This window comes from Octodon degus, unplaced genomic scaffold, assembly GCF_000260255.1.
Source record: "Octodon degus isolate 3935 unplaced genomic scaffold, OctDeg1.0 scaffold00007, whole genome shotgun sequence".
Taxonomy (NCBI): domain Eukaryota; kingdom Metazoa; phylum Chordata; class Mammalia; order Rodentia; family Octodontidae; genus Octodon; species Octodon degus.
In genome coordinates this window covers 32721406-32735177 of record NW_004524583.1, presented here as the reverse complement: position 1 = coordinate 32735177, position 13772 = coordinate 32721406, and the positions used below count along the sequence as shown (strand labels likewise).

General features: G+C 49.5%; 2 protein-coding genes across 3 annotated transcripts in view; one reads left to right on the top strand and one right to left on the bottom strand.

The window, feature by feature from the left end:
- Nucleotides 1-1446, top strand: part of Entpd5 (ectonucleoside triphosphate diphosphohydrolase 5) — a 25161-nt gene extending 23715 nt beyond the window's left edge. The window contains exon 13 of one of the 2 annotated variants that reach the window (XM_004624854.3): nucleotides 872-1446. In XM_004624854.3, the coding sequence (XP_004624911.1) occupies nucleotides 872-958 (87 nt within the window). In that variant the 3' untranslated portion in view covers nucleotides 959-1446. The remainder of the gene's footprint in view (nucleotides 1-871) is intronic. The other variant, XM_023703568.1, reaches the window with a different exon arrangement.
- Nucleotides 1447-5629: 4183 nt separating this feature from the next.
- The window catches only part of Coq6 (coenzyme Q6, monooxygenase), a 15410-nt gene continuing 7267 nt past the window's right edge, over nucleotides 5630-13772 (bottom strand). The window contains exons 5-12 of the mRNA XM_004624853.2: nucleotides 10507-10637; nucleotides 9900-10007; nucleotides 9760-9822; nucleotides 9349-9456; nucleotides 6872-7074; nucleotides 6681-6796; nucleotides 6358-6524; nucleotides 5630-5913 (exon numbers count right to left, since the gene is read on the bottom strand). Of these exons, the coding sequence (XP_004624910.1) occupies nucleotides 5884-5913; nucleotides 6358-6524; nucleotides 6681-6796; nucleotides 6872-7074; nucleotides 9349-9456; nucleotides 9760-9822; nucleotides 9900-10007; nucleotides 10507-10637 (926 nt within the window). The 3' untranslated portion in view covers nucleotides 5630-5883. The remainder of the gene's footprint in view (nucleotides 5914-6357; nucleotides 6525-6680; nucleotides 6797-6871; nucleotides 7075-9348; nucleotides 9457-9759; nucleotides 9823-9899; nucleotides 10008-10506; nucleotides 10638-13772) is intronic.

Below are 13772 nucleotides of genomic sequence, written 5' to 3'. Positions count from 1 at the left end.
CACACACACACACACACACACACACACACACACACACAAAGGAAAAAAAAAGAAAACAATGTGAAGGTCCTGGCTTCAACTCTCAGTGCTTAAAAAAAAAAAAAAAAAGACAGTGACTTACCCTGCCGTTGGGTACAGCAGCTACACTCAGTTTCATAGGGTCAACACTTAAAAAATCCAGTAGTTTTCAAACTTGTTTTGCAAACCACCTTTATTCAACAAATACCTACATAGAAGGTCAGTAATATAAAATGATACAGTAGAGCTCTGCTGTTGGCCCCCAAGGTAGGGGCCTGGCGCTGCCCTGATTGATGCCCTTTCTCCTTCAAAACCTTACCAAGGATTTCCTGGAATTTGGAAGAAAATAGTTTGACTTTTCTGTCTGAGGAAATGAAGTCTGAAGTCTCACCCACGGTCACAGCTCAGGTCCAGATGCCTTAGGTGCACTGGTCAGTCTACTAGTGCTTGAGAAGAGGCAACTGCTTACGTAGTACAAACCGAGAAGCGAGGCGTGTTTTCCTACCCTAAGCGCACTCCCACTCCCGACAGTGCTCCCTCACCCATGTCCGTTGCCATCTCCTAATCGCCTTATCAGAGAGGTGAGTCAGAAAACAACAAAGCAGGGGTGCTGTGCTGCATCAGCTTTCAGAGTTCAGAAGCCCTCAGACAGGAACTGTGTGTGCAGGGCAGTAGGATGCGGCTGGAAGGGGACTGTCCCTGAGGGAGTGCGGGAAGCCTCCAAGATGGTGTCTCAGGTTGGCCTTGGTTTGGCCACACACGTGGTCTTTGACGATATTATCTGCCTAAGTGCCGTGCCTAAAGGAATTGAAAATGAGATAAAACTGTGAAAACTTTTCTTTTTTCGCAACAGCTCACAAAGAAAGTGAACAATATAGAGACCGGCTGGGCCTTGGGGGCCACCTTCCACCTGCTGCAGTCTCTGGGTGTCTCCCACTGAGCCACGTCCTGCTCCACTTCCAGCAACTGGCTTTCCAGGGAAGGGCTTCTGCATACGGGTCTCACCCTTGAACCTAGAGATTTGGGTTTAATTTTATACATGGAATGCAAACCATTATCTGACCCTTGGGATTCGCCCTGGCCCTCGAGCCTTGGTGAGCCACAGATAGCTCTGCAACTCAGCCTTGGCGCGACAGCTCAGGGACACGTCCCTGGGAACCAGTGAAGAGTCCTACTTCAACACCTGGGAGTGCCTCATTCTTTGGAAACTATAACTGTCCTCTTGTATGCTAAATTAAGCCAATTTATGTCAGTCTTTTTTCCTCCCCAGAGACTGTCTGTCCTCACCACTGTGTACTTCTCCCTGAGAGAAGAAAATGCCTGGTTTTGCTTTCTATGTGTAATTAAAAAAAAAAAAAAGAAGAAGAAGAAGAAAGAAAGAAAGGAAGGTGCTGTGTCAGATGAAAGGCCTGGGAAGAGAGGCTGTGCAGCCGGGTGTGGGGCACTTGCCTCACCCGTCACCCCAGCTTCCAGCAGAATACAGAATGGCGGGGGCTGGGATGGAGCGCAAGGTTCTGACTCCAGTACCACGATAGGACAGACGGGTGGGTGCCCTGGCATGCATCTGTATCTGTGGGCCGTGTAGCAAGACCTTGTCGCAGAGCACAGAAAGGACTGGGGCTGAAGTTCCTCGGCAAAGCACTTGTCCCGAGTCCCAGTGCCTCGCTACTCTGCCTGTAAGGACATACTGTGGGGGGATGTGGCTACTTCTCACTGCTTGCCTTTTAGTCAGCTAGCACTACTGAACGTTTGCAGCCTTAGAGCTGGCTGTGTGCTCAAGTGCCAGGCCACCTCCCAGACTCTGTGGTGTTACCTGTGATTGTTTTTTTTTTTTTTTTTGTGGAACCGGGGATTGAACTCAGATCTTTGCATTTGCCAGTCAAGCGCTTATCCTACTGAGCCATCTCCCCGGCCCCTACCTGTGATTCTTAATAGCTGTTTTTCTAAGAAATACAACTATGTGCCTACTCAGCGGTGGTGAGCCTTTCAGAGTTTGCAGTGATAGCAGCTCACTGCAGCATGCACGCCACAGGTTCCCCACTGCTGCCCCAGCCTTGGCTCGGGGCTAGAGGTCAGTTAGTGGGTGCTATCTGAGAAGCTACAGATTTCAGTCACAGCCGTTCAGTTCATGTGTGTGCGTGTGCGTGTGCACTGGGGCCTGACCCCGGCCTCGTACTACACACACATTACCACTGAGCTACTCCCTTAGTCCTATTTGCTTTTATTTTTTCCTTGTGGTGCAAGGGCTCAAAGCCCGCGTCTCACACACTGCTAGACAAGCGCTCTAGCACACTAAGCTGCGTTCCCAGCCCAACTCTTTCCATTTATAGCACTGCATTCTGGGCTGGTACCTGACTGCACTAGCTAAAAATTACTCATCTAGTTCCCAGAATTCCACTCCCCTTCCCGGTCATCACCAGCTTTTGACTTGGTTGGCTATTTTGGTCTGTGTTAGAACACTGTATTTCCACAGAACCACATATAATGACTTTCAGGTTCTTTTTTAGAAATTGAATGCCTAGACTTCAATTTTGTGAATTATGTCCCATCTCCCCATCTGGACATCATCTGCTTCCTGGCTACCTGCTCTGTTGCTCTTGGACAGTAGAGCTGTGGTTTGGCTCCTTTGCTATCTCTTCCTGTCCTTTTTCTTTCCAAGAGAGATTGCATCTCCCTAAACCTGCAGCTTTCTGTGCTTCTCTCCCTTCTGTTAAATACACTTCACCCTCACACCTGTGCCTGGGGAACCTTATTTCTTAAGTTACTCCACAGAGATGGTAAGTAACATTTGCTGTCTGTAAGAAACTAGGAAATTGGCTGGGTGGGAGCGTGGTGAGATTCAGGGTGGCCTCGAACTCGCAACTATCGGCCTGCCTAGGCCTCCCACGTGATGGGATTCCAGGCACGTACCACCACATCCAGCTGAGCTAGGGAATTTATCACACCCCACTGCGTCATCTTTTTTTTTTGCTCCGAATGCCTTCAGGGCAGGTTTGGCTGGCTGGAGTTGTGGGGCTTGAACTGCAGCCACCTGAGCCTGACGAAGCAGCCCCTTAAAGGACTGAGCTAGGGCAGCCCCATCACCCCGCTGTCTTGACGTGGGATTTCTTCAGACTCCCACTGGTTTCCTTATCTCCTTGGAGGTATCAGAGTCGCCCATGCTGGTCTTGAGCTCCCAGGCTCAAGTGATCCTCCTGCCTCAGCCTCTTGAGTAGCTAGGACTACAGAATGCATATTGTGCCTGGTTTGAGCTGATTTTTATTAGGGCTTTTTTTTCTTTCCTTTTCTTTCTGGTGGTACTGAGCATTGCACCCAGAAGCACTCTACCTGTGCTGTATCCACAGTACTTTTTATTGGTTGAGACAGGGTCTTCCTAACCTCAAACTTGCAGCCCTCCTTTCTCGGACTCCAAGTGCTGGGACAACAGGCGTGTGCCACCAGAGCCGGCACTAAGGTCACCTTTTACTGTTTCCCTTCCTTAAAAAATGCTCATGCATGATGGCATGAGAGTCTTTAAAACTGGGAACATCTTGAAGTTCTAACCTAATCTGCCCACTAGAGCGCCTGGGCATTTCAACAGGTTCTCACTTTCGTAATTTTTCAGATACTTTATTTCATTTAGAATTGCACTGTTTACAAATTCTCCTTAAATATCTTAAGCTATAATCTCTGTATCTCTTTTTCTTTTTTTAAAGACAGTGTCTCACTGTGTAGACCAGGCTGGTCTTTTTTTTTTTTTTTTAACCAGGGATTGAACTCAGATCCTTGTGTTTGCCGTCAAGCGCTTATCCTACTGAGCTATGCCCCCCGCTTTTTTTCTTTTTGGCAGAACCAGGGATTGAACTCAGGCCCTTGTGCTTGCCGGGCAAGTACTTATTCTACTGAGCCATCTCCCCAGCCTCAGGCTGGTCTTAAACTCACTATGTAGCCCAGGCTGGCCTCAAATTCAGTGATCTCTTGTCTCAGCCTCCTGGCATGCAACACCACACCCACCTTCTAACTGCAGTCTGCCATTACATAACCCTTCAAAATCTGACAGTGACTCCTAAGTTTTTATGTTATTTTTTACCATTTGACATAACTTCTAAACTCCATAACTTCTTTTAACATCCTGTCAAAACAGCAAATTTCTAGGCTTGTAGTAGCCTCCTAAGTGTTATTCTACATCGTTATACCTAGAGTAGAAGCCAAATTGTTCCCCAAGAAGTAAATTGCTCCTTAAAGGATCCTCCAGCATTACAGCCCAGAGAGGAGAGGTTCTCTTAACTTTCTTCTCAGGCTGTCTCCAGGGAGGCTCAGAAGTAGAAGCTGGATTTGTGCAGTGTATACACTGTTCACCAGACCTTAAAAACTTTTTTTTGGCTGGGGGGGGGGGCACGGAACCAGGGATTGAACTCAGGCCCTTGCGCTTGCCAGGGAAGTGCTTATTCCACTGAGCCATCTCCCCGGCTCCTCAAAACTGTCTTGACCAGAAAATCTGTAGAATTAGCTAATTGTTAGTTTTCAGTGCAATTCAGAGTGAGAATTTTTATCTTAGAAGAAAAATACTTCTTAATACACCTTTGGGCCTCATACTCTGAGCCCTGCATATTCTATCACTGATTAGTTTCATCCCTGCGAATGGGTTTGTGTGTGAAGTACTTAGGAACTAGCCTGGCACGCGGTGGGTGTTGTGTTTAGCATGCTGTCACTAGATGAAGCACTGAGGTCCTGGCAAAGGCTATCTTAAAATTCTTTGTCTTTATACTTTCAGAGTTTAGATGTGCTGCCTGGCAACTTTCCGTGTTTTGTGACTTGGCCCTGGGCCTGCAGTCTCAGCCAGCGGCCACAGCTTCCTATAGAAACTATCTTTTTACCTGCATACGTCTTGCCCGGATTCCAGGACAGTTTTTCTCACATTTGCCTAAAAGCTGCCCTAGAGCATCAAGCTTCTCAGTTCTTCAAAACTTATCCCCAAGAATAGCCTAGCTTAGTTCAAAAGCAGACTATTTTCATTTCATCTTTAGAGCAGACTCCTGGGCAAATCTTACAGCATGCGGCTCTAAGGGCGCCAGGGCTAAGGACCTTCCCCAGCGGCTGCTGGGGGCGCTCAGAGCCGTGGCCCCACACGGAGGGCAGATGGCGGATTCCACATCCCACAGACCCGTTTCCTAATCTGAGATTAATATTTTATTACTGAACAGAGACTGGTGCTGTGATGAAGATGTAATAACTAGGATTAATGAGATTGGGCTTTTTTCCAATTCTGCGTACCAATGACAAAAGTTAAAGTACTTTGTGTTTAATCTGCATTCTAATGTTAATTTTAAAACAGCAATTCTCATGGACATATGGTAAATATTTCTAACTCTATCAATTAAACAAATTTATGACTAGCATGAAAAATAAATTTTCTGGGCTGGTGAGGTAGCTCAGCAGACTAAGCTCCTGCTTAGGCAAGCGCTGGGACTGGGGTTCGATCCCTGGCACCACATGCTCCTCCTGCCCCACCCCCAGGCACTAAGCCGGCCACCAGAGACCCGGCGTGGTAGCCCACGCCTGTGATCCCAGTGCTGGGGAGGCTGAAAACGCGAGGATCACTACCAGTCCAAGCTGGGTAGTGAGGCCCTGTACCAAATGCATAAATCTCTAGCAAGGACTGGTAACAAGTGAACATGAATGGAGCAGCACCTCCGCAGCTTTGGCTTTAGTAATCAGAGCTGTTTCCAGCGACATGGCGTCGCTTAGGCTCCCTGCGCACAGCCAGCACAGGAGGGCCGAGAGTCCCGTGTGAAGTAAATTTATCAAGCTACATCCCAGAAGCAGGGCGGTGGTCACGAGGCAGGCGCTCTTCTCCCAATCAGCCTGAACTCCGCAGGAGGGCAGTCACTTGCTGGCAAAGGCCACAATTTGTTCCTGCAGAAAAGGGGGCAGGAGTGAGTGGCCCTGGGATGCACGCAGGTGGGGTGGGGAACCCAGGGCAGCGCTGCTGGCCGAGCAGGCTGGAGGCCGGGGCGACTCCTAGGACCTCCCCACCGCGATGAAAGAACAAGTGGGCAAGTACTTGCATCGTCTTTGTGCCCCATGCCCAGCAACAGTGAGGTGCTTATAATGAAATACCCAAAGTGATCAGAAACAGCCAGCGAGACCCTCCTCAGGAGTCTTGGTTTTATTTCAGCAAAGAAGAAATCTGTACGCGGAAGCGTCTCAGCCGCTGGGCCTCCGGTATGGCTCGGCTGCGCGCCCATCGGCCGGCGCGGCCGGGACTCCCGCTGTAACTACTGGGCCCAGGGAGGAAGGGCGCTACTAGCCAGTCCTTCCCGCGCGCAGCAAGCTCGGAGAACCGCGGCGGCCTCTTACTTTGAGCGGGGAGATGGCGTCGGTGGCCTGCAGCCCCCACGTCCGCAGCAGCACGAGCGGCGCCGCCCTGCTGGAGTACAGCCTTTTCAGCAAGTCGGTGGCGGCCAGCAGAGCGGTGTTGTGGCGCTGTCTGTCCGTCTCGTACCGCGTGAGGTGGCTCATGGAGCCTGCGGGAAAGGGCTGGGTTGGCGCCTTCTCCGCTAATCAAGGCTGCTGCCCCTCCGCGCACCCAGATACACACGATGCTGACCCCATCTCGCTATCGAGGGCCATTCTGGGCTCTGATCTTTACCTCCGTGACCTCCGCACAACTGAATCGTTACCTAAGTCTTTTCCATTGAAGGCTGCAGTGCTGAGATGACGGAGCAGGCTGGCGATGTCCCCAAAGCCCATGTTGACCCCTTGTCCAGCAAGTGGGTGGACCCTGTGGGCTGCGTCCCTGGGAAGGGGGTAGCTTTCAGGCCCGGCCTCCGGCAGCCGCGAGAAGGCCGCGCCCACCCTGCTGCCGTCTTACCCGATGAGCGCCAGGCGCGGCCGGACGTACTCCGCTGCGTGTCCCAGCCCCAGCGGAAACAGGACCCTGCTGTTGGCGTCCACTCTGGCTACACTCGGGGGTAGCTGGCGAGCCGAGGCCTTCGTGGGCTTCAGGAGAGCGACAGCGAACTGCAGCGCACTAGTGGCCGAGCTGATGAGTTCGGTGTGGTTGGCGTCACTCCACTGAGCCCCATAACAAAACCAGGAGCATTCTCAGTGCCGGGCAGCGGGCGCGGCGCGGCGACCCTCTTACCAGAGTGCGGCTAGGGCAACGCTACCCAACAAGCCCCATCTGAGCTGCACCGTGAGTGACGAACCCCTGAACGAATGCACAGTGGAGCTCCCAGGGCTCCCCACGGGCCACTCTACAGGGCTGGCTTTTCCCCTCTTCTGAGCACCTTCTGCCCGTCCCACCACTAAGGACAGGGCACCCGCCTGCGTAGCTAATCCTGTCATTTCTCACTGCCAAGTCTCCTTTCCACCAGGGTAACACCCCAGAACCCCAAGACACTGTCCCCTGAGCCCTCGCCGTGTGGCCCCTCTGTCTGCCACTGTGTACTTCCTCCACACCTGACTCCAAGCTTCCTGAAGGCAAGGACCGTCTCCACCTCTGCCTCTAGGGCTGCTACACAGACATCTTGTAATTACAGCTGCTCAAACGTGTTAGGACAGTGTCGGGCCAATGCCACAAATGCATAGTCAATGACCCAGAGAAGGGTAAGGGTCACCAATTATCTTGGAAATCACTTATTCTCACTGCTAGTAAAAAGCAGTGGTATAGAATTCTTTTGAGGGGGGAGGAACCAGGAATCCAACGCAGGACCTTGCACTTGTCAGGCAGGCCCTTGTGTCACCGAGCTATAGCTGTGGTCCTAGAATTTTTTGCTGTGAAGTTCTTAGTGGGGCTTCACTTAAAACCCAAACTTGAGGGCCACGCTGCTTGCAGAACCCAGCTTGCCCAAGCTCTGTGACCTCAGGCAAGTTCAGTACCTTTCTAAAAATAATTTTTTTTTTTTAGGGCCAGCCAAATAGCTCAGCGGATTAAAGTGCCTGCAAGCAGGTGCAGGGGCCGGGGGTTCAATCTCCGGGCCTGCCATGCCGGCCTCGCCCCTGTGGCATGCTGAGATGGCTATTTAGACTGGGGGTGGTGGTACATGCCTGTAATCCCAGCTCTTGGGAGGCTGTAAACAGGCGAATCATTATGAGTCTGATCTAGTTGTGAGACCCTGAACACCCTGTACACCTTTCCCTAAAATACAAAAATTAAAATAAAAAAATAAAATTTTAAATCATTTATATATTTATTTAGTCTCAACCTCCCCAGCCACCATGTCTGGTTCCAGAGCTGGCACAGCATGCAGTACTGGGGATCAAACCTGGATCCTTGTGCTTCCCAGGCAGGCGCTTCGGCCACTGAGCTACCACCCCAGCCCCAGAACATTTCTAAATGAGGCTAACCACTAGAACCTACCTTAAAAGTTTGCTAAACTAAGTAAATACATACAATAGTCTAAAGCCTTTTTGTTTTAAAAGCATTTTGGAATATAATGATAAATTAATAATTAGTGCAACTAATAAATTTATCTTTTTTTTATGTATTTAGTACAGAGTCTACAGAGTCTCACTATGCAGATCAGATCTTCATGTTTTCAGCCTCCCAAGCACTGGGATTACGTGCCATCATGCCCAGTCTCAAACGCTGTCTCAGTGTACCCTGGGGCCAGGGCCAGGGCCAGGGCCAGCACAGCACGCCAGGGATTGAACCCCAGTCTTGCCTAAGCAAGTGCTTTAGTCCTCTGGGCTATGTGGCTGGCCCTCGACTAATGAATTTAGATGAATATGAAATAAAAGCTCCAAAAACACAAATGCCCATATTATCCAGGCTGTACCTACTGCAGAATAATAATTGGCTGAGAGACTAAATGTATTAAATATACTGTAAGCATTTTATATAAACTATTTCATTTTATTGTATGGGATTAAACCCAGTGCTGTAGGCACATTAAGCAGGAACTAGACAGCTATACTCTCGCCCCACTGCTTTCCTTTGAAGTCTCTTTTCAGACCCGAGAGGCTGGAGGTAACTACTTCTGTTCTTCAGGGGATAAACAGAACCAATATTGAACCCCTGTCTGTCCACAAAGCTTACTCTTCAGCTCTGTGCTAGCACGTGCTCAAGCCTCTCCCCATGAATCAGGTTGCAAAGGTTCAGATGCTGGGACCCCACCACCATTATTCAAAATGATTGACATACGCAGCTCTAAAAAGGCAAGGCGGACCTCCCCGCTCAGCTGTGTCGGCCAGCACGCCAGCTGCCTACAACCCAGAAAGGTACTGCTGCATCTCGAGTGCTTCGTGTGCCCTCTTCTGCATGATCAGATCAAGGCCAGTCCCTCTCCCTACCCAGAACCACCTTCCAGAACCTACTGACCAGCAGTCAGGCCAGGGGATACTCACAAAGGCAGAGTTGACAGCATCCACAAACTCTTCCTCATGCATGCTGAGCAGCTGTGCGGCATGCTCGTGGGAGGTGGACCACACCAAGGAGCTCAGGGTGTCCGAGAGCTGCATCAAGAGAGTATCAAGGAGTTTTTGGTTTTCTGCGGAACCGAGGATTGAACTCAGGCCCTTGTACTTGCCAGGCAAGTGCTTATTCTACTGAGCCACCTCCACGGCCCCCAAAAAGAGGAACATTAATAGTGAGGCTAAAATTCTAATGAACTTGGGGCCTTTTGAGCACAACGGAAGACAAGAAGGGGAAACCAGGTTAGGCTGTGCATGTCCCCTCAAACCCAGAAAAAGGGCTAAGAAAGTCAGGTCCTAAGAGGAAGGGATGTCTCTAAGCAGACTGGCCAGGTGACTTCTTACCGGGAGCAGCGCAATGGGCCCAGATGGAAGAAACCTCTGCCAGGCTACATTGTTTTCTGTGGCCTGAAACATGGAAGAGAAAGGCTCTTGCAAAGAGCACCTGGGCCTGTGCAGTCTCATGAGGCAGCTCCAGATCTCACCTCTGACAAATGCAGAGTCGCCACGACAGCAGACTGGTCGTAGCTCCAGCCGACACTTGGGATCCCTGCAGCCTGCCGGACTGCCGAGTTGTGCCCATCAGCGCCAATCTGCACGGGACAGAAGCCTGCTAAGTCTCCCAAGCTCTGTGTATGTTATGCTTCTCCGGGATTTTCTTTCCTGATTGGTCACTCTAGTTCCAACTGCTGCTGGAAACTGCATCACCTCCATGGAGGCGAACAGGCCTGCTGTAAGGGCGGAAGCAGCTACCCTGCGAAAGGGGAAGGTAGTGGGCAAAGAGAAAAGCCAAGAGCTTCGAGGAGACAGTGACAGTAGGGTCGTGAGAGGGAAAGAGCCACCTACACTGCCAACACTGGTGCCCGCCCCAGCTCTCCCATCTTCCTCTTGTGACCTAAGATGGCCATGAAATTGCTTCCTGCATAGGACTCAAAACCCCCTCAGCTTGGGCAGTCCCAAGGGCGACAGGGCATTTTATAACCAAAAGCCTTGCCTGCCGTCAGTGCAGCTGAGACAGACTGGCTCAGAGGTTTAGGGTGTAGGACAGGGTGGAGAGCATAAGACCGTAGGGAAACAAGGACTTCCAACTACCAGCAGTGTGGTCTGGAGGGTGCTGCCGTCACCCAGGGTAATATGCACCCATGGGCTGGAGTCCGCCATGGAAAACGGGCCAGGCCAGGAATAGCCAACAGCTCTGCTCCTGTACAGGACTGTCACTCGATCTGGGGAGGCCAAAAGAGGAAGAGAGCAAAAGATGAAAAAGGTAGCCATAAGGCCAAGGGAAAAGCCAGAACCAAACCTACAGCGACGAGCCTGACAGCAATGTCTTACCACTCACTGCCAAAACCAAAGCAAGATCAAAAAAGTGAAGGCTGGGGAGAGCCCAGCAGTCTAAGCGCCTGCCTGGCAAGCACAAGGTCCCAAGTTCGATCCCTGTTACCACATGTATGCCTGCCCCAGAACCAGGCATGGTGGTGCACACCTGTAATCCCAGTGCTGGGGAGAGTGGGACAGAAGGATCATTACGAGTCTGAGCTACATAGCGAAATCCTATACCAAAAAAATAAAATAAATAAAAAGAAATGAAAAAGAAATAAAGTGAGTCAAGCAGTCAGTGATGCGTTCTGAGGCTGAAGAGCGGAAGCCACAGACCGAGCTGGGGGTTGCCAGCAAAGCCGCCCTCAAGCTCTCACAGGAACTGGCTGCCTGAAGCGTCCTCCTCGTCTTCCCGTCTCACTCCACAGCTCCCAAGGCCTGCTTACGCTTTTTCTTTTTTAATTTTATTGAGAAATAAATATGAATGAGACAGTTTCAAAGCTGAATAGGACAGTTTCAATAATCAATACATTGTACATTATCTTCTTAGTGGTTATCCATAGTACAAGCAGCAGACAGGATATTCTGTCCAAACACTGTTAGTACAAATCTTTCTTCTCATTGAATTAAGTGAAAGGGGCTGTATAACTACCCTATTTTGTATATATAAATACAAAATGATCTTTCCTTCGTATCCCCTTTTTTTGTTTAGTCCTGTCAGAGGTGGGAATTCTATTGGCATCTAAATACTATAGGTGCTCAGATTCTGCAAGGCAATCTAACACTGCCCAGCAGTCTATAATATTAGTGGGTTATCCTCAGAAGTTGTTGACTTGAGCCTTTTACAGCTCATCGTATTAATATGGCTTTACTTTATATACCTCATTTTTACACTTTTCTGCTGGATGGTTAAGACCAAGATAAAGCAAGACCTATATAGCAAGACATGTAACTTTGGTATCTGATAAGGTCAGCCAAGTCCCCTCAGGATTTGTCCTGTAGCCCTGGACTGCACTTTGCAGATCCTTGTCAGTGTCAGCCATGAGGATGAGTCGCGGCCATTGCTTGACCAATTTGCTGTGAACTGCTTACACTTTTGGAGCTCACACTTACAGAGCCGACACATACAAAGCACACAGAGCTCACACGTAGAGCACACTTAAGTAGAGGACTCGAACGAGCAGAGCTCACAGACACGGAACACAGCTGACACAGCACGCGCAGCCCACAGGCACAATCACACTGAGTTCACACAGGCACACGAAGAGCGACACTGTGGGCACCACACAGGCACAACGCATTCTGTATAGTGAAGGTTTTCTTCCCACTAGAAATCACTTTATTTTTAATTTTTAAAAGTAATTTATTTATTTATTTACTTATTTATTTGGAACAGGGTCTTGCCATCACCTCGGACTTGTAGCGATCCTCCTGTCTCAGCCTCCCCAGCACTGGAATCACAGGCGTGTACCACCATGCCTAGGGATCTGGGGCTTGCCAGGCAGGTGGTTAGACCACCAAGCTATCTAGCCAGCCCCTCATTTTATTTTTTGATTAAAAAATAATATGCAAAAAACAAATAATATGCATGAGCCAGGGATATAACTCAGTGGCATAGCACTTGCCTGGCAAACTTGAGGGCATGAGTTTGATTCCCAGTACCCGCCGCCAAAATTAGTAGTAGTAATAATAATAATAATAATAATAATAATAATAATAATAATAGGACCAGGAGATAGCTCAGCAGACTAAGCACTTGCTTAGGCCAGCGCAGGGACTGGGGTTCGAAACCTGGCATCACATGCCTCGCTGGCCCTGCCCCCAGGTGTGCTGAGCCGGCCACCAAGTCTGGGCATGGTGGCGCATGCCTATAATCCCAGCCCTGGGGAGGCTGGAACAGGAGGATCCTGTCACTGGAAGTCCAAGCTGTGTAGTGAGACCCTGCACCAAATACATAAATGGAAAAAAAAAAAAAGCTTTTTTGGTGCTTGTGTCAGCAGCACACACGCTAAAGTCTTTGTTTTTCTGGTGCTAGGGACAGGAGCCAGGGCCTTCACACCAAGGGCCAGCCCCAGCCTTTGTTCTAGTTTTTATTTATTCTGGTTTTACTTTGTTCTGTACTTGTAAGTTAAGCTTCCCACAGTGCTGGGGTCACACACCTGCACCACCATGCCCAGGAGCAAGAGAAAATTTCGAATGTTCTCAGAGAAACACAACAAATTCTGGAACGGGGGGCCTGCCCCTTAGCTCAGTTCTTTAAGTGGCTGCTTCAACAAAGCAGTCAGGCTCAGGTTGCTGTGGTTTGATCCCCACAACTCAAGCCAGCCAAGCCTGCCCTGAAGGCATTCGGAGCAAAAATAAATACATAAATTCTGGAACAGAAAGATATGCTTACCCCGATATGAACATTACATAATGTCCACATGTATTACAATATCACAATAACCCTTATTTGTAATTTTTTTTTTTTTTGCTCCTTGAATGCCTTCAGGGCACTTTTGCATGGCTAGGGTGTTGTGGGGATCGAACTACAGCAAACTGAGGCTGCCAGCATTGTGGAAGCAGCCACTTGAAGAACGGAGCTAGGGCTGGGCCCCATTTGTAATTTTTATACATCAACTAAAAGCTATCTTCTCAAACAACTGTGCCCTCCAAAATATCAAGTTGTGGGGCTGGGAAGATGGCTCAGTAGAGTAAGTGCTTCCCTGGCAAGCTCAAGGGCCTGAGTTCAATCCATGGTTCCACCAAAACAAAACAAAATATATCAAGTTGTATACAGTAAAAATATGGCCTTTTGTTTGCCATTCAATAAGAGGTTCACTGGGGAGGCTGAGGCAGATGCCAGCTGTAAGTTCAAGGCCAGCCTAAAATACATGGCTAAACCCTGTCTCAAAAAAGGGGATGGGAAGGTTAGGTAATAACTTCACTCCAAAAGTCTTCATGCCAGAAGTGGAGGTGCACGCCTAGAATCCCAGCACTCGGGAGGCGGAGGCAAAAGGAATGCTCTGAGTTCAAGGCCAGCTGGGCTACAGTGAGACCCT